Genomic DNA, 22,714 nt, shown 5'->3' with positions numbered 1-22,714 from the left:
TTAACAAACTTCACAGCGAAATTATTTTTATGCATGAAATCATGTATAGCAATAGTATTCTCAACTTCTGTGATTTGCAGGTTTGTCTCACTAATAATGTCATCAAATTTGACATTTATCGTAAGCCTTCTACAAGCTGTACAATTATACACGCTTCGTCGTGTCATCCCTGTAAGTAACAGGTGAGCTACTTCAGATCTGTGGTACATCGTATCACTGAAATTCAGTGACCAGTAATCTGGCAAAAATAAGGCTTTTATAATTGTATGTTTCCCATTTTCAAACAATATATTAGTTTTTAGCTTTTTATTGCCACGGTCTTGGTCGCTTGTCACTTTTATGCTATGGTATTTTGTCTTTTCAGGATTGTTACCTTTTAGCCTTATATTTGTAATCTTCATTTTGTTTCTCTATGTTTTTTACTTCATTATTCTTTTACACTGTTTTTGAACGTATGGGTTTTCTATGCCTCTGGAAATGGTACTCGATCTAGCACGTCTTATACTGTGTCTATTTTCGTATGCTCCATTATGTTTTTTTATTTCTCAGTTTGGCCGTTTGTATTTGAATGTTTCTCCGCTATCAGACTGTAGTCCGCCCCCGCTAGCTGAGTGGTCCGGTAGCTCAGCGTGTTCGGTCAGAGGGCTCCTCGCCCTCTGTAATAAAAAACTGAGTAAAGAAATCAATGATCACCTTGAACGGATGGCTCGTGACGTCCGCCCAGACCAAACGCAACGAACAATACCGAACAAAATGAAAAAAAAGTGGTCAGTGCGACAGAATGTCAATCCTAAGTGCCCGGGTTCGATTCCCGGCTAGGTCAGAGATTTCTCCGCTCAGGGACTGGGCGTTGTGTTGTCCTAATCATCATCATTTCATCCCCATCGACGCGCAAGTCGCCGAAGTGGCATCAAATCGAAAGACTTGCACCCGTCGAACGGTCTACCCGACGGGAGGCCCTAGTCACACGACATTTGTTTTTATCACACTGTACACCCGACGGCGGCGCCGCAAGGCCCCTGTAATCACTACTAGACCAATATTCTGCTCGAGCTCGTCTCGCTCATATGCATGTACTATGTGAATACGGACGGGCCTCCGTTGCCATTCTAGTGTACGGCTGTGTTTACAGTTTGCGCGGTGAAGTCTTGTTCTGAGCTACTGTATCTGTCGTCGCCTCCATGGGGTTATACGCATTTTTCATTTCCCCCTCAGTCTCTACTCACGCCTGATACCGGTACTTTTATTTATTAATCTTTAATATCTTTTTCCGTATAGGTTGCTTTCAGTACCTTTCATTCGGAATCGTACCTTCTTTGACGGATGCTTTTCGGCAGAAAATTGTTGTATTCTTAACGTGAGTACCATTACGTCTCTCTGTCTAACTTTATTCGGTCGGTGTTTGAAGCTTATTTTTCCTTTTATGTTAGTCCAGGTTAGGACCTCGCTGGATTAATTGTAATTTCGCCCTCCCGTTATATTTTCAAATAACCTGATAATTCCCTATCCGAGCGAAACGCATATTCTTGGATTAATAAAGAAGACTGTGCAACGTACGCCTGTCTTTTTTTTTTTAAAAAAAAGAAAAAACAGCAAAAATGAGGTTGCTGTACCACCATGCTAAGACAGAATGGAATAATTTTTCGTCTCAAATTTTAGTGTCCAGTTGCGTGAAATATGTCGGGAAGAAATCCCGTCAAGTGCGCGAGCTACGTTCTGTGTTCCGCTTCCTACTCGCGAAAGAAGTTCAAATGGCTCTAAGCACTATGCGACTTAACATCTGAGGTCATTAGTCCCCTAGACTTAGAACTAATTATACCTAACTAACCTGAGGACATCACACACATCCATGTCCGAGGCAGGATTCGAACCTGCGACGTAGCAGTCGCGCGGTTCCGGACTGAAGCGCCTCGAACCGCTCGACCACACAGGCCGGCGCGAAAGAAGTAACATCTCCCGAAATATTTTTGCGAATCAAAACGATTTACGGTGAAGGTTTTATAACTAGAACGCGTGTGTTTAAGTGATGTTGGAAGTTTAGTGGTAGCAGGACAAATGTTGACGAAGACCTTCCATTCTGACCGATGAGTTGGTGAAAAAAGTCGAGGAAACTGTTCGTGAAGCCCAACGATTGACACAGGATGAAATTTCTACAATGTTTCCAGAACTCTCCAGAACTGTCTTACACGAGACACTCCCAGAAACGCTGGGCTACCTTAACTGTGGGCAAGATGAGTCTCAAAACAGTTGACAAAGCAGCACAGGAACAATCAGGTCAACAGCGGCCGCTAGTTTCTTGAGCGACTTGAACTGAAAGGCGAGGATTTTCTGAGCTCTATTGTGACGGAAGAGGAGACGTGGGTGCCTCATTACACGTCCGATACAAAAAGATAATCACAGTGGCGTCACACCAATATCCCATCTGCCAAAAAATTCAAAACCACAATTTCGGGCAAAAAATATCTTATATCATCCTTCCTGCAAAAAAGTGGGAAGTTCACTTGACGATGATGGACGTGCACGCACCCTTCTTTCCGAAGTAGACCACAAAGTGTCAACAACATCGAGCTGTGGCGACTGTGGAGGGCAGAGGAGGTGCGACAATCATCCTCGTTCTCACGGACTGACACTGGATGATGCGAGATGTGCGCACAGGAACCCTGCCGTCTTGGGGAACAAATATTGTACCGTGGGGTGGACTCGATCACTCAAAATGATCAAATAACCTTTGACAGCAAAGCAATCTTGCAGAATAAACACGGGGCTCATGGAATACCACGATAAGGCTTCCGAAATCATCACCGAACCCCCCCCCCCCCTCCCCACGCTTCAGTCTTGCGACATAAAGTTGGCGAGAAGTTGGAAACATGTGAAACGAGACTCATCCGACCAAATGACTTTCTTCCATTGCTCCACAGTCCAGATTTTCCTGTTACGGGCATTTGCATCACTGATGGAATGGCTTTGGAATTCCAGCTCGCCCTGAAATTCCCTGCTCATAGGGCACCCTTTGTGTGGTTTTGGTGCTGATAGGGTTCGCGAGTGCGACATTATAGCTTTCATATTTCGACTCAATCCTGCTCAAACTCCGTTTACCACGATCACTCAATGCACGCTTTCGTCCCCGTTGTGACTTAGCCGATGACGTTTCTCCGCTTTCCCTGTACGCGATATAAACCTTCGATACAGCGCCTATTGAAACACCGTTCATTCGGCTACCTCGACTACGGAAGCACCCATTTGCCCACTTTCGAATTCACTTAGGTCCTGACATAACGCTCTCACAACTACACAGAGCACTGTTCTCACTATGTCTTACACTTTCTTCGTAGTGAGGACATTGCACAGGTGCTGTTTGTGGCGAAATACAACAGCGCATCGTGTGGGTTTCGCTAGCATCTGCATTTAGATAATTAGTTAGTTATTTACGTGTTCCATTGATCAAGCACGGAAAAACCATTATGATGTGGGACGTGTCAAATGCACAAGAAAAGCGCACAGGAAACAAGTTTTTTTTCTCTTTTTCTTTTTTTTACGTTCTAGTTGTTGTGTACATAATTTCGCGTAGTCAGCGCATACACAACTTTCCCACTAGAGCGCGCCCCGCTAAGCACAACAGCGCAGGCGCAGCGCTCGTCCGTCTCCGCACTACGAGATGGCGCTGTCTTAGAGACGGACCAAGTTCTGCTTCCGCCGATCTGCATATTAATATGTAACGCAGCCAATGAGATTGCTGCTAACGTAGAACCTTTTCTCCTCGCGGATCACACTCGCACAGTGATACCTGGTATTATAACGAGTGTACAGACCTCCGATTAGTCAGTCTGCACTAGTCCGTACCAGTCTGCATTCGTCTACATTAGTCTGTACCAGTCTATAGTCAAGTTTCAGTCTGCACCTAACAAGATTATCATATTCCTGTACATAGCCATGAAGAGAAATGTATAGACACTTTGTCAAGTATCAGAGATATGTGAGAATAAGATTAACGTACCAAGACCAAAGGGACTTCAGATTGTCAATTGTAAACAGGATCCAGAATCAAGTTAAGTAATTTTATGTTGTTATTATTTTAATAAATGTGTGTGAAAATTTAATCAAGTTCTGTTTAAAGTTGGTCACCGTCCATCTGCTACTCTAAGCGTGCAAGTGGCATTTCTATCGTCTGACCTAACGGCAGAAGATAAACACGCCACGATAAGACCACGAGACATATTGCTGACACTCGCCTACTTCGTTAGAGCGACAAGTCAAATAATCTGATGGGGTGTGTACTGAAGGTCTTACAGTATGCACACCACACTAGTGTTATACTTAAATATTTGTCTTATCTATCCCATTCCCTTAACTTACACAAAATGCATATATTATATCTCCAGATTTATTCACTCATATTCAAGAATTCATTTATGGTATACAAAGAGTTGTCAAGGAGGTATGAGTTCAGTTTATTTTTGAAACTATCACTGCTGTCTGTCAGACATTTTATTTCATCTGGTAATTTATCAAAAAGTTTTATAGCAGCATATTTTACCCCTTTCTGTGCCACAGATAGGTTAAGTAAAGGATAGTGTAGGTCTTTCTTTTTTCTGTTATTGTAATCATGAATGTCGCTGTTGATTTTGAACTGTTCCATGTTGTTGAGAAAAAAATTCATTACTGAGTAAATGTATTGTGAAGCAGTTGTAAGAATTCCTATCCTTTTAAACAGATGCCTACAAGATGTGCGACTATGAACCCACACATTATTCTAATTACTTTCTTTTGAGCAGTGAATACCTTTCGCCTAACTGTTGAGCTGCCCCAGAATATTATTCCGTATCACATCAGAGAGTGGAAGTACGCAAAGTATGTTAGCTCACTAATTTCTACATCCTTAAAATTGGCAATTATTCAGATTGCAAAAGTTGCTGAACCTAGTCGCTTTAGGAGATCCAAAATATAAATTTTCCAATTAAGATTTACGTTCAACCACACATTTCTAGCGGCATTTCCACATTTCTGCCCAACCCCTTACAAGAAATAGACTAATACAGGCAAAGAGAGCATTCTTTGCTAAAAGAAATTTGCTAGCATCAAACTCAATTTTAGAAAGAAATTTATGAGAATGTACGTCTGGAGAAAAATTGTCTCGAAATGATGTATGGATTAAGGGAAAACCGCAAAAGAAAAGAAACGGTGAGTATAAGCCGAAAATTATGTGGACTGATAAAAAGTAGTCTTCTGCACAACCGGTGATGCAAAGATTAGGTATGAGGAAAACACCAACTAGAAGAAGTGGCAGGGTGGCAGAGCGTGTGTTAAGACATTAAGGAATAACGAACGTGGTAGTGTAGGTAACCGTAGAGGGCACAAACTGCAGGAGAGGACAGAGATTACAGAACATCCAAATAATTATGGAGGAAGTCATTGTGACCTACGTCAAACCAGTCAGGTGACAACTGAAGAAATAGTGTCTGCTACACTACATAAACGCTCTTCACAATGGATATTGGTTCCAGGCCCGTTACCACGGTACATCCAGAGTCAGCCACAGGCACAATCAACTCTCGTGTATGCGCAGAGTTCTTACCAGTCACAGATGTTGTCAATTCTCTTGTACGTGCAAAGTTATTACCAGTTTATCCGTATGTCTGATGAACTGTGCCTGTGTCGGCCGGAATTTCGCTGTTCAAGTTCGATGCGTGCTTATGTTCACAGGTTTCTGGAAGACCCGCCACACAGTCTTGATGCTAAATTTCCTGGGCCTGGCCGTCAGTTACGCGATACGCGTCAACATCTCCGTGGCCATAGTCGACATGGTGAACAATACGGCTGTCGCGAGCCTCTACAGCGAAGGCGACAGTATTAACAATTCCTCCATCGTAACTGATCCTGACGCCTGCCCCGGAGGACCAATAGAAGCAGTAGATATTGGACGCAAGGTGAGTGACATGTCACTAACAGCAACGGGGTTCCAATACCTTATAGAGCATGACTCTAGGCGCTGGTACTCGAGGACCAACAGTTGACAGTAGTACAAACTGTTTCTAAGTCATTACCCTGTTTACACTAACTTTTCGCGTTTTCAGCTAAACCTATATTGAAATACAGGCTACCCAGTAAAGAATCTCCCAGTTATAGATTCTAACAGTATCAACGGTAACCACTGCAAAGTGTTGGTTCAGTGTCACAGTTAAACAGTAACTACAACAGGTTTATACAAGCACATGCACGGGTACTGTTTTGTTGTTTTTTTTGCTTGCAGTGATCTGAAATTTCAGTTCAACGTCCCTTTCGTTTATAGTCTAATAGTGGTCCTCCTATGTGCCCATAACAACCACCGATGATTTAGTCAGTTCGAAACGTCAAGTTGTGTGTGTAAAGGGAAAAGGACAGGACGACCAAAAGTGCATGAGGAGGATGTTGATTTTGTCAGAGCGTCTTACCTTCGTAATCCTAAGAAGTCTGCTCGGAACGCAAGTCTTGAGCTTCAGTTTGCAAACACGACAGTGTGAAAGGTTTTAAGGAAAAGCTCACAGTCATCCATAACAGTTACAGGGTCAGAGCGTCGTCAACAACTTGTACAATATCAAAGGGATTTCCAAAAATTAAACGTTTCCGGTGATGTGGCCGACATTAAGTGTACGAACTTTTTTTAAATTTTCTTTTTCGCTGAAGCTATCGTAACAGGGGTGACTTATCTGGATATGTTGCAAGAATGGCTTTCTCCTCAATTAGAAGGCGAACCCAAAACCTTTATTTGGCAGGAAGATGGAGTCCCTTCATACTGACATGTATGAGAGTGGTTGAATGTCGAAGCCCGTGATCGTTGGATTGGTCGCAATGGTCAGTACGACAATACCTCGACGTTCACCTAACCTCAGCCATACGACTTTTTTCTTTGGAACTGCTTAATGATTTATTAGAGTGAGATACAGAACTGAAAAGGTTATTGGTTCCATTACTCCGGACTTGTTAACCAGGGTGTGGGAAGTACTGCATTTTAAAGTTGGATGTGTGCCGTGTAACTAAAGGCACACATATTTAACATTTGTAAGAAACCTTCAACTTTATGTATGATTTGTTGTAAATAGTCTGAACTAAAAACTTGTAGTTTATGATTAAAACTGGGACATTTTTATGGACATTCGGTATATTTGAACGAGGGCTGTCGATAAAATATCGATGTATTAATATTTCGCTTTAAAGTATCGGAAATATCCTTGTCCTGCTTCAATACATAGACATATGTCTCGAATGGCAGTATCGAGTGACGATATTTTTATTTTATGTTAAATTTCTTTCGCAATTTTCGGCAAATATCTGAAATTGTTCTTTTGAAATTGTAACAGAACAAAGTTTTACTACTACTGTATGAAGGAGTCTTACTACTTTTTGAACTTGCATCACGTCCAGTCTTTCTCTTTGACTGTGTGAAGCAAGTAAAGGTCGCACAAAAGAGGAAGTCTAGTTGCATCGTGGGGTGGCGGTGTGAATGGAATAACAAGATTTCCGATGTGAAGAACTAGCATACCAGTTGGTTTAAAGACTGGAACGGCGGACCCACCGGGCACCTGTTATTGTGCCTCTCTCATGCAGTTACCGTTGTTAGCAAAGTGATTATCGCCAAGTGTGAACGTGCATCATTTTCCTTTAAATTCTTGCTGTAATGGGGATAATCATGCTGTTAGCGTCCTGATGTACAGAATATATAATAATACATCAATACTTAAATATACAGCTCTAAGACCAGCAGTATATTTTTCATCTGCAGCCAATATTTTTATAGGTCGCTACGTCGATATTTTTTCCGTCGATGTATCGGTAGTTCAGTATTTTTACTCGATATGTCGAGGGACGATAATGATACCTTTTCAATATCGGTATATCGGATTTCCATTATTTTTAAAATATCAGCAGCCTTAATTCGAAACTTGATAGTCTAGACAACAGGATCGCTGCACCTACCAGCATAACAAAAGTAAGAGTGTCTTAAAACAGCTCCAGTGCAACAGTGACACAAAAGATGACAAACAAACCGAATTAGCCAAGAGACAAAAGTTGTAGTCGAAAAATGTGTGATACTAAAGCCCACTGTCCTTGTGTAAGTACTCTTCCTCCTGGAAAAGATACTGGTGAAATAAAATCACAAAACATCGCTCAAGTTACTGAGATTAGTGTTAACTTTTAAATTTTTATTTTTTATTCAAGAGTGTGGTATTTCCCGGATACCTCTAGTTCTTTTTGTCTCGGTCACTATGCGAAGGCTGGGTGTTGTGTGATGTCCTTAGGTTAGTTAGGTTTAAGTAGTTCTAAGTTCTAGGGGACTGATGACCATAGATGTTAAGTCCCATAGCGCTCAGAGCCATTTGAACCATTTTGAACAGAGGCCAGCAGGCAAAATGTCCAAGTGGCCACGAGGCTTCAACAGCTCCATATTCGTAACAGTATGAAAAATGATGTGGGTAATTTTTGAGCTGTTGTTAGAAGTGAAAATATATGCAGTGTGGGTCGTCTGCATTCAAAGCGTGCAACCATGCCTCTTTTTGTTCCTCCTCATATTTTTGGCGCGAACGAACTACTATCACTGTCGTCTGACGATGCAGAGAATATAGTTTGTGCTTCACACACTGCAAGTAATCCACCAGCGACGTGAAGTCCTGCAGGGTGAAGATTCTCGGCGAGAAGCAAGATGCGTGTGCGACCGGCGCGGCAACTAGCGATGTGTCAACAGCGACGCTGCAGCGGAAACGTAACGAGACTCCTCCTGGCCAGCAGTGAGATGCCATGATGGCAGCCCGGCCCCACAACCGCACGAGTGGTCGACTGTGAAGAGCGGACAAATTGAATAGCTGGCCGGCGGCCATTAGAGTGGTAAACTGACGCGCGGAGTTCGAATGTTTATGCATCGCTTTTGGTTATAAAATGCCTTCCCTTGAGTTAGGTCGCAAACATAATGCCTCATTTAAATACGTTACTACAATACACTAGTCACTGTTTATGAATTTATCTTACGTACTACATGGAATCTGCCGTAGCTAAAAGTTATGTACTGGACCCCTAGCATTTTTCGTAGTTCATTTACGATAGATGTACGCAAAATGCATCAAAATACTCGAAGATTTACCCACTATATTAATAGATATTTTCTGACTCTACCTTGCTTTAGATTTTATGACGAGAAGTGCGTTATATATGGCATAGTGCTTTGGCAACTCAAGACCAAATTATCAAGTTTCAACCTAACCTAGACCACGAAAACACTACCGATCAGTCAACTTTCTTCAAAATGATCAGAACATATAAAATGGTATTCTGGGGTCGGAAATCTTGCCTCCTGACAGCGTGTAACCATTTTTGTAACAGCTGTGGTTTTGAGAAAGGAAACCTGCAAATAGATGCACAGACATTATGCTAATACCGTGTTACAAAAACATTTATTAAGCAAGTGCACTGACATACAAAACAACTTAAAATATTCACATACCTGTGAAATGTAATATTCGTTCCTTTCTCGAATTTATTTGTACAATTAATCGCTGCACAACTCTTCACCATTGTACTTCTTTTGATTGGAACGTACAGACAGTAGAATTACGAGTAATGAATACTGTATGTACGCTCCAACAAATATACAACGTTGAATCAGGGTCTTCATAAACAACAATACTACACAACACATCAGACTACAACCACTATAATGGCGTCCAACCGAAGGTTCAAATTATCCCGCGACTGCAGCGCCATCAGTGAGACTAGTTATTTTTTACAAGGTCTTTGGTGCCAGCAGTGAACAGCGTGTTGCCAATTCTCTAAAGCGCACCACGCGCGCCATCTCTCTCTTGAAATGTCGTCCATGAGAGTGTTTGTTAAGAGTTTCTGTGAGGGGTCTTGCGTTCACTAAACGTTCTTAGATGAGTCGCACAGCTAAATCACTATCGTTAATCCAACTTGTAAAGGGTCCTTGCACACGAGTAATGTTTTAGAACTTGCCGAACAATAAAATTGTGAATGATATCCTCTATAATCGCACCTATTCTTAATGGGCTAGCCCCTTTGAACGCATGAAAAGTAGGCGTTTCTCGTGATCATATGCTACATATGATGATATCTACATCTACATCCATACTCCGCAAGCCACCTGACGGTGTGTGGCGGAGGGTACTTTGAGTACCTCTATCCGTTCTCCCTTCTATTCCAGTCTCGCATTGTGCGTAGAAAGAAAGATTGTCGTTATGCCTCTTTGTAGGCTCTAATCTCTCTGATTTTATCCTCATGGTCTCTTCGCGAGATATACGTAGGAGGGAGCAATATACTGCTTGACTCCTCGGTGAAGGTATGTTCTCGAAACTTCAACAAAAGCCCGTTCCGAGCTACTGAGCGTCTCTCCTCTCCGTTGGATCTTCTCTATCTCTTCTATCAACCCAATCTGGTACGGATCACACACTGGTGAGCAATATCCAAGCAGTGGGCGAACAAGTTTACTGTAACCTACTTCCTTCGTTTTCGGATTGCATTTCCTTAGGATTCTTCCAATGAATCTGTCTGGCATCTGCTCTACCGACGATCAACTTTATATGATCATTCCATTTTAAATCACTCCTAATGCCTAGTCCCAGATAATTTATGGAATTAACTGCTTCCAGTTGCTGACCTGCTATATTGTAGCTAAATGATAAAGGATCTTTCTTTCTATGTAATTGCAGCTCTTTACACTTGTCTACATTGAGATTCGATTGCCATTCTCTGCACCATGCGTCAATTCGTTGCAGATCCTCCTGTATTTCAGTACAATTTTCCATTGTTACAACCTGTCGATATACTACAGCATCATCCGCAAAAAGCCTCAGTGAACTTCCGATGTTATCCACAAGGTCATTTATGTATATTGTGAATAGCAACGGTCCTACGACACTCCCATGCGGCACACCTGAAATCACTCTTACTTCGGAAGACTTCTCTCCATTGAGAATGACATGCTGCGTTCTGTTATCTAGGAACTCTTCAATCCAATCACACAATTGGTCTGATAGTCCACATGCTCTTACTTTGTTCATTAAACGACTGTGGGGAACTGTATCGAACGCCTTGCGGAAGTCAAGAAAAACGGCATCTACCTGTGAACCCGTGTCTATGGCCCTCTGAGTCTCGTGGACGAGTAGTGCGAGCTGGGTTTCACACGATCGTCTTTTCCGAAACCCATGCTGATTCCTACAGAGTAGAGTTCGTCTCCAGAAAAGTCATTATACTCGGACATAATACGTGTTCCAAAATTCTATAACTGATCGACGTTAGAGATATAGGTCTATAGTTCTGCACATCTGTTCGACGTTCCTTCTTGAAAACGGGGATGACCTGTGCCCTTTTCCAATCTTTTGGAACGCTACGCTCTTCTGTAGACCTACGGTACACCGCTGCAAGAAGGGGGGCAAGTTCCTTCTAGTACTCTGTGTAAAGTCGAACTGGTATCCCATCAGGTCCAGCGGCCTTTCGTCTTTTGAGCGATTTTAATTGTTTTGATATTTTTATTTCTTACATTTTTGCCTTTAACAAATTATTTCTGTGTCCGCGTCGGACGCTCCCTGCATCCACTGCACTAGATGAAAAGACCCCTTCCTGCCGGAACACTAGTCATCGGTGGGAATTCCCGAAGCCCTTATACTGGTCCTGTAGCAAAATAATTCTGTATAATTCATTTTCAATACGTGTTCTGTCATGTATAGGATAACAGAAAAATATAAAGTTCTAACAAAATGATGAAGCCTTGAAAACAAAAAAGGCACGTCCTTCGCCCAAACAATCGAGCCAAAAATGTGCACCGAAAAACAGACTTCGGCTGCGTATGCTGATAGAGAACTCAATTTAGAATCCCGGCATCAAATTCCGATCAAAATCGTATGTACCATTCTAAAGTAATGTTTCCCGCCAATTTTAAAAATACGAGAAAAATGCGTTTTAAGTTTTGAGTTACGTTTTTCCTAGTTAAGGTAAACAGACCTCGAGTCAGCGATCGCTGGACCATACAACAGTTCTACCAGATCCCAAAGGTGGTCCTCCTCCGTCATCTTCGTAGCCATGGTAGTCCTGCGGGCCGTTTGACAGATTCTGTCATCCGCTGCACTGCTCGCTCGATATGCTTTTCTTCCACTTTTGTGCAGAGGTTGTAACAGGCTGGTTCGATCTCAATTCGAACAGAATGAGATTTTCACTCTGCAGCGGAGTGTGCGCTGATATAAACTTCCTGGCAGATTAGAACTGTGTGGCCGACCGAGACTCGAACTCGGGACCTTTGCCTTTCGCGGGCAAGTGCTCTACCATCTGAGCTACCGAAGCACGACTCATGCCCGGTACTCACAGCTTTACTTCTGCCAGTATCTCGTCTCCTATCTTCCAAACTTTACAGAAGCTCTCCTGCGAACCTTGCAGAACGGCCAGGAAGTTTCAATTCGAACACTTCCATAATTTCCAGAATGCCTGTTAGGCCGTCGTTGAAGTGACTGGGTGCCACACTGGCCGCGATTTTTTTTCTCGCTGTGAATGGTTTTGGTTTTTTGGAGACACTTCTTGTCAAATCGCCTTATAGCTCGATAATGGAGTTTCTGGCGCACTTGGGATGAACACTACAATGAAGTGGACATCCTAGAGAACATTTTAAGCCAAAAAAATCAATCTTTTGACGTTTTCAAAGAGGGCTCCTCTTTACGTTTAATTTCCACCTTAAATCCCTCCAAAAGCATAGCCCCAGAAACTTGAGAGTTATGGTTGATTCCCAATTGACGCTCGTATAGTCAAGATTTCGGTTCTTTTCGTCTCTTTGCGCGAATACAATCACTTTTTTCTTTTTTTGTCAGCTGTCAGTCCGTGCACAAAGTTCTGGTTGTTCAAATACCTTAGGGATGTCGACAGACCACATCCTAGACGCTAAGTGGGTATAAGGCTCCCTATCAGTCCCTTGTTGACTAGTCTGGTGTGGCAGTTGAAGATAGAAAACGAAAGCTGAAGTTTTAAATTTCACGTTCAAGAAATCGTTCACACAGGAGAATCGTACAAGCATACCGTCACTTGAACATCGGACATACCTGGCGTATAGAAACAACTGAAAGATTTGAAAGTAAATAAATCACCGGGTCCGGATGGAATCCCAGTTCGATTATACAAAGAGTACTCTACGGCATTGGACCCTGACCTAGCTTGCATTTATCGTGAATCTCTCCCCCTGCGAAAAGTCCCAAGCGACTGGAAAAAAGTGTATAAGAAAGGTAAAAGAACGGACCCACAAAATTGCGGACCGATATCCCTAACTTCTGTTTGCTGCAGAATCCTTAAGCATACTCTCAGTTCGAATATAATAAGCTTTCTTGAGACTGATAAGCTGGTTCTATAAAGTGTCGCTCGCTCGAAATTCAGCGCGCCCTTTTCTCAAATGATGTGCTGACAACTATGGATGAAGGGCAACGAGTAGATTCGATATTTTTAGGCAATTAACGAAGGTTTGAATGGCTCGAAGACTTTTTAAATAATGGAACCTAGTATGTTGACCGCGACGGCGATTGTTCCTCAGACAAGTGTATCGTCAGGAGTGCCCCATGGAAGTGTTGTAGGACCGCTGTTCTCTGTATACATAAACAGATTTGGCTGATAGGGTGAGCAGAAATCTGCGGTTGTTTGTTGATGATCCGTAGTGTATGGTAAGGTGTCGACGTTGAGTGACTGCAGGAAGATGTAAGACAACTTAGAAATACATTATTACTAGTGTCGTGCTTGACGTAGTCAAGTCGTTTAAATATCTGGGCATAAGTTTGCCAAGCGATATGAAGTGGAACGAGCATGTGAGATCCGTGGTAGAGAAGACGAATGGTCGACTTCGGTTAATCGGGAGAATTTTAGGAAAGAGTGGTTCACCTCTAAAGGAGACCGCATATAGGACGCTGGCGCATCCTATTCTGAGTACTGCTCGAGTGTTCGGGATCTGTACCAGGTCGGATTGAAAGAAGACATCGAAGCAGTTCAGAGGAGGGCTGCTAGATTTGTTACCGGTAGATTCGAACAACACGTAAGTGTTACGGAGATGCTTCGGGAATTCAAATGGGAATCCCTGGAGCAAAGGCGACGTTCTTTTAGAGAAACACTATTGAGAAAATTTAGAAAACCGGGATTTGAAACTGACTGCCGAAGGATTCTTCTGCCGCCAACATGTATTGCGCGTAAGGACCACGAAGATAAGATACGATAAATTAGGACTCATATGGAGACACATAGACAGTCGTTTTTCCCTCTCCCTGTTTGTGAATGGAAAAGGAAAGGAAATGACGGGTAGTGGTACAGGCTACCCTCCGCCAAGCACCGTATGGTGGCTTGCAGAGTACCTATGTGGATGTAGGTGTAGTGTGGATGTAGATGTAGATGTGGATGTAGATGTAGAAGTAGACAACCGTCGATATGACAATGGATGAACACTCCGTAATTTTCAAGGTACAAATGAAACGACAGGCCACTGTGCGGCTGGCCGGTGCTACGTCGACCTGAAGCAAAGCAAGTAGCAGCAGCTTTGTCCTTCGGTTGTCTGACTAGGGACACAGCAGTATACGAGGTAGAATTTAAACAAAAACGTACGTCAGTACAATGGAAAAACGGCCAAAGTTCCAAATTTCACTTTTTTTACTAGACTAGTTACGGGTGTGAACCCATTTTCAGGTTATCCAGAATGGAATAGTCAAAATTGTTACCGAAAATATAAGAATCATGTCAAGGTATCAAACACGTACCTATAACAAAGTGCAAATAAATATTTTCAGAGCATAAATCATACAGTTATGCATTCATTTGCACTTTTTAATACGTATTTGTTTCTTATCTTGATATTGTTCTTATATTTTGGGAAGTACCAATTTGATTATCTGTATTATTTGAAAGTGGTTCATGACCTAAAATCAGTCATCAATTACATAAAAGTGAAATTTACAACTTTGCCTGTTTTTCTGTTTTATTGATTAACATAAGTTTCCGCCCCGCAATTACTCCAGCATGCTGAAAGTTCGTAAAAACCTACGTCTCTTTTCATAAGGTAAGTTGATAGTTTAAGCTCAACATGGATTTAATCTCAACATATTTCTCAGTCGTACTATCCCAGTAACTGCAAGTTCACACCAGAATCTCTTTGTCGTTATCAAGGCGACGCTCCGCCGTCTCAGACATGATTGGCTGTTGTAAGGGTATGTGGCGCTTATGCTCTGTACACAGGTCTTCAATGGTCTGACGGTGGTCTGGCGTATGTATAACATACCACAACTGCACTATTTACGGTAGTCACATTACGCAAACAAAATCACCCTTTACAAAGCCGTAAAAGAACTAGTCTTAGGTGATGAAAGAACACGATTCACAGCGAGTTTCTTCAGAATACCAGACCTGTTGCAAATACTTGCTGCGTAATGTGATGAAGCTGCAGACTTTTGCTCCACGTCGTTATTTTCATCATTCACCCAATTCACGATTGGTCGACTGTGTAACACGTGCGTCATTTATCTCTCATAGCTTTTTTTAATCACTACCTTAGAGGTGTCCTTGTAAATTTTTGGTCTCGATACTAAAAATCTGCCTCTTTGCGAATGAGTTGCTGTCACTGACGAACTGATGAAGTAAGATAGTGGCGCTATAGGAGAGTACCACCCAAAAAATTTAATATAATTGTATGTGACAGAAGGTCGCGATGTTCTGTAAAATATAAGACAAATGAAACAAAAGCAGTTGTTTTGGCTGACTTGCAGCGTTCCTCTCTCAGCTGTCTTCAAGAAAAATACGGCCACATCTGAATTCAGCCGTTGCTTCTTAACTGTTGAATGCAGGAGTAGACCCCTTATACAGGCTGATTCAGCTGCCCCTGCCGATGTCGTTTTATACAATCCGCAATGGTAGATCTGGTTTTCAAAAAGCACATGCGAGATTTTCGTATTCTCTCGCTCGCTAAGCGCAAACTATTAGCCCTACAGAAAAAATAAGCAGGACTTTTTTCTAGAAAATGTTATGTAATTAAAGTTTGTACTGGGATACCTTTTCGCTGCAAGCCACGGTTTTCGAGTTATTCAAGAAAAACTTACAAAGCTGGCCTTCAAATGCACCTCCAACCCCACACCACACCTCAACGCTCAGGATTGTTGTTCGTGGCACTCACTCCTACCACTGTAGACAAATTTCCGAGTGGACGAATTGCTCCCGATATTCGACCCTCTTTCGTCTCTATTGATTGGGCTATTACGCCACCAGTATGGGCGGTTATTTCGTTAACACCATTAACTTAAACGTGCCGGTGAGGGTAACGAAAGAAAAACGATTTTTTCGAAACGTTACACTAAAACTAATTGCGTTAACAATTCGATCCAAACTTAACCCTTACAAGCACAATAGTTTCGCAGTCAGGAGGCCTGGTCAATATAACAATGTAATTGTTTAATTTATGCTGTTTAAAATTACAAAATTTTTAGGTGAAATTTATACAAACGTAAATTTTACATTTGTAAGTGCTCGACTAAGCCAGTGGCGTAACAAGGCCGACCAACGAAGACCAAAGAAAGGTTGAATGCTGGAAATAATTCGTGCAGTGGCAAATATTTGCACAGTGTTAGGAGGGAGTGCCATGAACAACATGATCGGTGGGGGCTGAGTGTAAGAGTGAGGGTACATTTGAAGGTCACTTCCGTTTGTCTTTCTTGAGCAACTGGAAAACTACGGCCTGTAGGAAAAACATTCCCCAGTTAAAAAGTTTAACTAAATTAAATTTCTTACAAGAAGGTCCTGTTAATTTTTTCTGTAAGACTAATAGCTTGCGCGTAGGGAGCGAGAGAATACGAAAATATTGCGCGTGGTTTTTGAAGGCCAGATATAGAATTGCGGGTTACATAAAACGACATCGATAGAGACAGCTGAATCACATATATAACTTTGCCAACTCTTTTTTCATTTCTGATAGCATAAACTGACTGTAATAAAAAATGTAACTACGACACGATAGTCTGGTCCGCTTGAACAAAATCACACAATACAACTCAGTTAAAAAGCCGGTAATATAAAACAGTTTCTCGGTTGAAGGTTCTCGCTTGACTTACGGTATTACAAAACATGTACAAAAAATAACTAAAATTTTCTTGCTACACGTAAGTCTCCTGTTGCAAATATATGGAATTCACAGAGAACTGATGTGTGTAAAAATACCCATGTGTATGCCATCTTTATTGGAGATTACTTACATAGATTTTACGTAAGTGATAGACCTCAGCCTAAGGATTAATTAAGTGATAGACCTTTGTCGTACAAGAAGTTAACAGAAGATATAGACATCGCTTAACATGATAATGTTCTGCTAGCATTTTCAAACACACAGATTTTCGTTAATGTCTTACATCACTTATATTTTACAGAGCGGAGAGTTCGTGTGGGATAAACAGAAGCAAGGCGAGATTTTAGCCGCTTATTACTATGGCTATACGGTCGGACACATCCCCGGCGGCCTGCTTGCAGATCGTTTCGGCGGTAAGATTATCTTCGGCGTTGGCGTGCTGGTTTCATCAGCGCTCTCAATTCTGACACCACTGTCTGCATGGGCTGGCGACTACGTATTGTTCACCAACAGGCTGGCACAGGGCCTCGCACAGGTATGTACCAAAGAACACGTAGACTACATTCCCTCTCATACCCTGACGGAAAAAAAATCTCAGCACCAATAAATAATTAGTGTACAGTAAGTGTCAGCAATATACAGGGTGCGTCAAAGAAATGTATACGCACTTTGAAGCGTCATAGAAAATTTATTTCCCGTTCTACAATGTTAAATTTCTGGAAATGGAAAGCTTAAAGTCCAATTGGAAAATAAATGTACTTTGCAAATGTGATTAATGTTCAAACTGGTGGCCTTCAGCATCAATACATTTCTGAGTACGAGTCACCACTGATTCCGTGCATCGTACCAAAGTGACCAATGAGATTTCTGCGCACACCGCCTGAAGCTCATTCCAAAGTGTGTCCAGGTTACGTGGTTTACGTTTGTACACTTCATCTCTTATTGTGCCCCATAAGAAGAAATCCAGCGGCGTGAGGTCTGGAGAGCGTGCAGGAAACTCGATTGGTCCCCTGCGTTCTATCCACTGGCCTGGCACATTGTGATCCAAGTATGCTCGTACGTCCCTATGATAGTGCGGCGGGGCGCCATCTTGTTGGAAATAAAACTCATCATTTCTGTATAATGGACAAATGGCAGGGAATATGGAGTCAACAAGCATTGTTAGGTACGTTTCTCCAGTAACAGTACCTTCAAAGCGGAAAGGCCCAATGAGACCCCTTGCAGACAAACTACACCACACATTTACAGCAGGCAAATTCACAGCCTTTTCAACTGCAATGTGAGGATTATCTTCAGCCCAGTACACACAATTGTGCCTATTGTTAGTTCGATTGAGTTTGAATTGGGCTTGATCCGACCAAATTATGGTACCCATAAATCCCGGTTCACATCTCACCACCTCCTGAACCCATTCACAAAATTCTAACCTTCGATCTGGATCATCGTCACTTAGCTGTTGCACCAGCCTTGGAATGTACACACGAGACTTGCTTTTCTTCAGAATGTGTAGCACACTACTAGCACTTACATTACTCTCACCCGCCGCTTGCCTTGAAGATTTTTGAAGCGAACGCTGAAACAGTTCCAAGACCGCAGTTGTGGAATCATCACTTGTAGCTGTACGAGGTCGCCCTGATCGACCTTTATGCACATCACACACTGCTCCATGAATTTCGAATTTGTCTCGTAGACGTGTAATTGTTAACCTTGAAGGTGGTTCTGTACCATACTCACTTCTCCACTGTCTTCGAACCGCAGCTACATTCTCAAAATTCCAGTACCACTTAATTATCTGCTTCCGCGCTTCAAAGCTGAAACGCACGTCCGCCATGTTGCAGTTACTTCCTTGCCACTGCTGCCACCTGTTGAAGAAACATAACATTACTTTCTCACAGATATTTAACCTTGTAGAACGGGAAATAAATTGTCTATGACAGTTCAACGTGTGTATACATTTTTTTGACACACCCTGTATTTGACTAGATAAGATATTTAACTGATTAACTTTGCAAGATCACAGTGTAACCTCCCCCTTACTAATCAGTCTACCGTGCTTGCGATGTAAAATATGGCCGTGGATCGCATGTATGCCTAATGGATTTTTACTAATTGGATAAGGCTATCTTTCCCGAAGAAATAATACCGATAAGTAGGAGGAGAGTGCACACCAGACACTTCCGATGGAAAAGTCTACTAAAAATAAAAAGTAATTAAACTGAACAGGGTTATAATTTGGAAAAATGAAAGTTATTTTGTGCATTCACTCACGAACAACACTGGACAGAAAAGGGGTACTACTGATCATGAATCCAAAAGTTACACTAACGAACGAAAAGGAAATCATTAACGGTCAACAGCCCACTAGGGTAATTTACATACAAAATCCTGTACAAGATGATGGGAAAGAAAAACATGTATTATTAAACACTGAGGTGGCAACAGAAGGTTGTGAAGTTTTTTGACACTAATTTTAAGTGAGTATGTAATGATAAAAAAAACTGAAAAGTCACTCTTACAAAATGTGTCATTAAATTTTGAAAAAAAAAAAAGATCGAGTAATGATTTGAAAATATGCAATTAAACTGTATGTTAGTACTGAGCTTCGTTACGTGAACAATGACTTTCAGTGGCCTCAACGTAACGTCATCAAAGAAATTTAGATAAAAAGCAAGCATTTTTACTTTGCTTTTACTTATTTTGCAAATTGGATTTCAAATTATTGTCTGAACAGCTGAGCCTTTTTTACTGACTTGAACAGAAATAAATAATAGAATACGTACCAAACCAGACAGCCATGTGCTCCAAGCTATATTTAAAATAAATAAAACTTCCACACTCTTAATTTGTGCATTTCTTTAGAATTGTTTTTTTTCTGTGATTGATTCGCAAACTTGAAAAATGAAATTGCTGTACTTTAGTGACATACTGAAGCCTCTGTTGTGCGACAGTTAATTGAAAGTAGACTGAGTCTAAAATTCTTAAAAGAGAAATTATTCATTAATAAACTGGCTGTAACTATTCAATTTGTTTCTTATGACACTCGGTTAACGTATAAGGGAAAAAAAGGGACAAGGACCCTGCTTGGTAACAATGTCTGAGGACAATGAGGACACAACCGCCCTGAGTTTAGCTGATTATTATTTAAATAAATTTTATCAATCAAATCACATGCAGTAGTGCTGCTGGGTTAGCCGTTCATGCTTTCTACCACGGAACAGTCTTATTTCAGTGCTGTGCATACGATGAAATCGGAGCCGATGACGAATCTGTGTTGCTGGAACTGCTGCTGTTGTTGAAGACGGTAGCATCTTGTGGAGCACGGCTAATTACAGGATCGGGCAATCGTAATTAATACAGCCTCTTCCGCCCGTCCACTGTCCTTACTCCTGCTCCTAGATATCTGGCCGGCGCGCGTACATGATGCCACCGAAATGGTACATTACTGCGAGAGCATTAACACCACACTCTCCGCATGCGCCGCACAGCAACTCCCCACCCAAAGATTTTACAACGCACAAGCACTGCTACAATCGTTGCTAGTCGATGCAAATAACAATTCTTTTGCTTTTCCCCAGGGCTTATAAGTTTCACAGTAAGACACAGATAAATACAATGAAATGTCAACAGACTTCTACCTAAATTTACACATGCAGCGAAGCAATGTACTTACTTATTAAAAGAAAGCATTTAAAATACAAATATTTACACACAATTCCGCAAACAAAATTATGTATCGGTAGCAGGTGCCATGCATCCTGCATTTTCGGTGTTGCAACAGGTCAACGTAATTGCGAGAAAAGCCATTGCAAATGTGAAATGCTGGTACATTAATAGCCGGTGTAGCCGCCAGATGCTAATGCACGCATGCAAACGTGCTGCATTGCGTCGTACAGGTGACGAATATCAGTTTGTGGCATGGAGTTCCATGCCTTCTGCACTTGGTTGGTGAATACAGGGACGACTAACGCTGGACGTGGATGACGCTGGAGTTGTCGTCCGATGATGTCCCTTATGTGGTTGATTGGAGACAGATCTGATGGTCGACTTGAGTAAGGCAACATGTCGATTCCCTGTAGAACTCGTTGGGTTACAACAGCGTTATCCTGTTGGAAAACATCACTTGGAATGCTGTTCACGATTGGCAGCACAACAGGTCGTATCACCAAACTGACGTACAAATTTGCAGTCAGGGTGAGTGGAATAACCACGAGAGATGGACAGATCAACTGTAGTCTACTTGAAACTGGACAGGCAAGGATCTTAAACCAGAACTGGATATTATGATGTTGATCAACGTTGGCTCCCCATAGTATTTATAAGGAATGGTGTACCACTTACACCCACGTAACGCGAGATAAGAGCAGCTGTCGTAAATAGATCCTAAACAAAAGAGACCAGAGAAGACTGTCACTCCCTATCATTGACGATCATTTTCAGACCAGAGGAGGATTGGAGGGAACCGCAAGCAATGGAAGTTTGTGTCGGTCATATCGCAAACGGCCATTGCTCACAGCGGTACACAAACCTGCGTCAATACAGAAACTGGGCACTAGCTGGTTTGAGGCGTGCGGTGTGGCCGACCGATCGCAACTTTGGCCCTCTTCAAAAGAAGCAAGCTGTCCAGCGTACCGACTGCACAGTGAGGAGTTTCAACCGCAGTGTGTGGAGGCTGTAGCTGGCCGATGTTTTGGGGGTGTTTTTCGTACAAACAGCAGAATGGTCAGGCTTGTCATGTCGAAACATGTATTGATTTTCTTACCACTGTTAGTTATCCGTGAAAAAGCTCCGCACACACGATTGTAGCTGCTGACATGATCTGGAAGTCACCCACAAAAAAACACGGAAACGGCGTTTTTCTTGCTCGGCGCTTGCAACGAAGACTGGGCACCTCTGGAATTCGCGACTCGTGAAATGTTGGTGTGATGAGCGATTCGCTCATGGTCGGGAAGTGCGGCCGTCTTACAGCAGCATTCACTGAAGACGAATATCGCCGCAAAGTTTTGTTAAAAAGAGGAAATTAATATTCGATTCTTTGGGATGCAGCATCTTTTACTTTCTGGTACATATTTCGGAATATATCGTTCTGATGCTAGTTTGAATTGTGATAAATATTCTGTAAAACTACATCTATACTCCACAGACCACTTTACGCTGAACATTCAATCTCACCTCACAGTTGATGACGAACCCTGTAAATATTTGCTACTTGCTGTGGAGATATACAACATATGCCAAATGAAGCCAACAACAGAAAACACGCGTGAAGACTATGTGATGTGCGAAATGGTAGTTGCAGACGAGCATGTAAATAGAGAAACGACTGAAACACTTGATATTGCAGACTGCGAATCCAGAGATGGTAAAGAAACTGAAGAAAGTTGTACTCATGAAGACTTTTCGAGTGATAGTGCCACGTATAAAAAATAATTATCTCCCAAAGCCACACCAGCAACTAAAATTACTTTATCGGACAAAAAAAACGCGGTGTTGTAGTTATTGAACGACAGTAACAAGAAACTCCTACGCGTCAGTGATGTTCAAAATAAATATCGCTCTGCCCGCTCTGAACGTGAATTGTATCGATGGGAAAAGGAAGTCGCTGGACGACCTAAGAGTCGA

The 22,714-nt window shown here is 42.0% G+C and overlaps 1 protein-coding gene across 1 annotated transcript in view; it reads left to right on the top strand.

Annotated features, from left to right (window-relative positions):
* LOC126473712 (sialin-like) overlaps positions 1–22,714 on the top strand; it is a 135,728-nt gene that overhangs the window by 24,179 nt on the left and 88,835 nt on the right. Inside the window, exons 2-3 of the mRNA XM_050100956.1 lie at positions 5,701–5,924; positions 17,397–17,630. Of these exons, the coding sequence (XP_049956913.1) occupies positions 5,701–5,924; positions 17,397–17,630 (458 nt within the window). The remainder of the gene's footprint in view (positions 1–5,700; positions 5,925–17,396; positions 17,631–22,714) is intronic.

The sequence above is a fragment of the Schistocerca serialis genome, chromosome 4 (genome assembly GCF_023864345.2).
Source record: "Schistocerca serialis cubense isolate TAMUIC-IGC-003099 chromosome 4, iqSchSeri2.2, whole genome shotgun sequence".
Classification (NCBI taxonomy): Eukaryota; Metazoa; Arthropoda; class Insecta; order Orthoptera; family Acrididae; genus Schistocerca; species Schistocerca serialis.
This window is presented reverse-complemented; position numbering and strand designations above follow the sequence as displayed.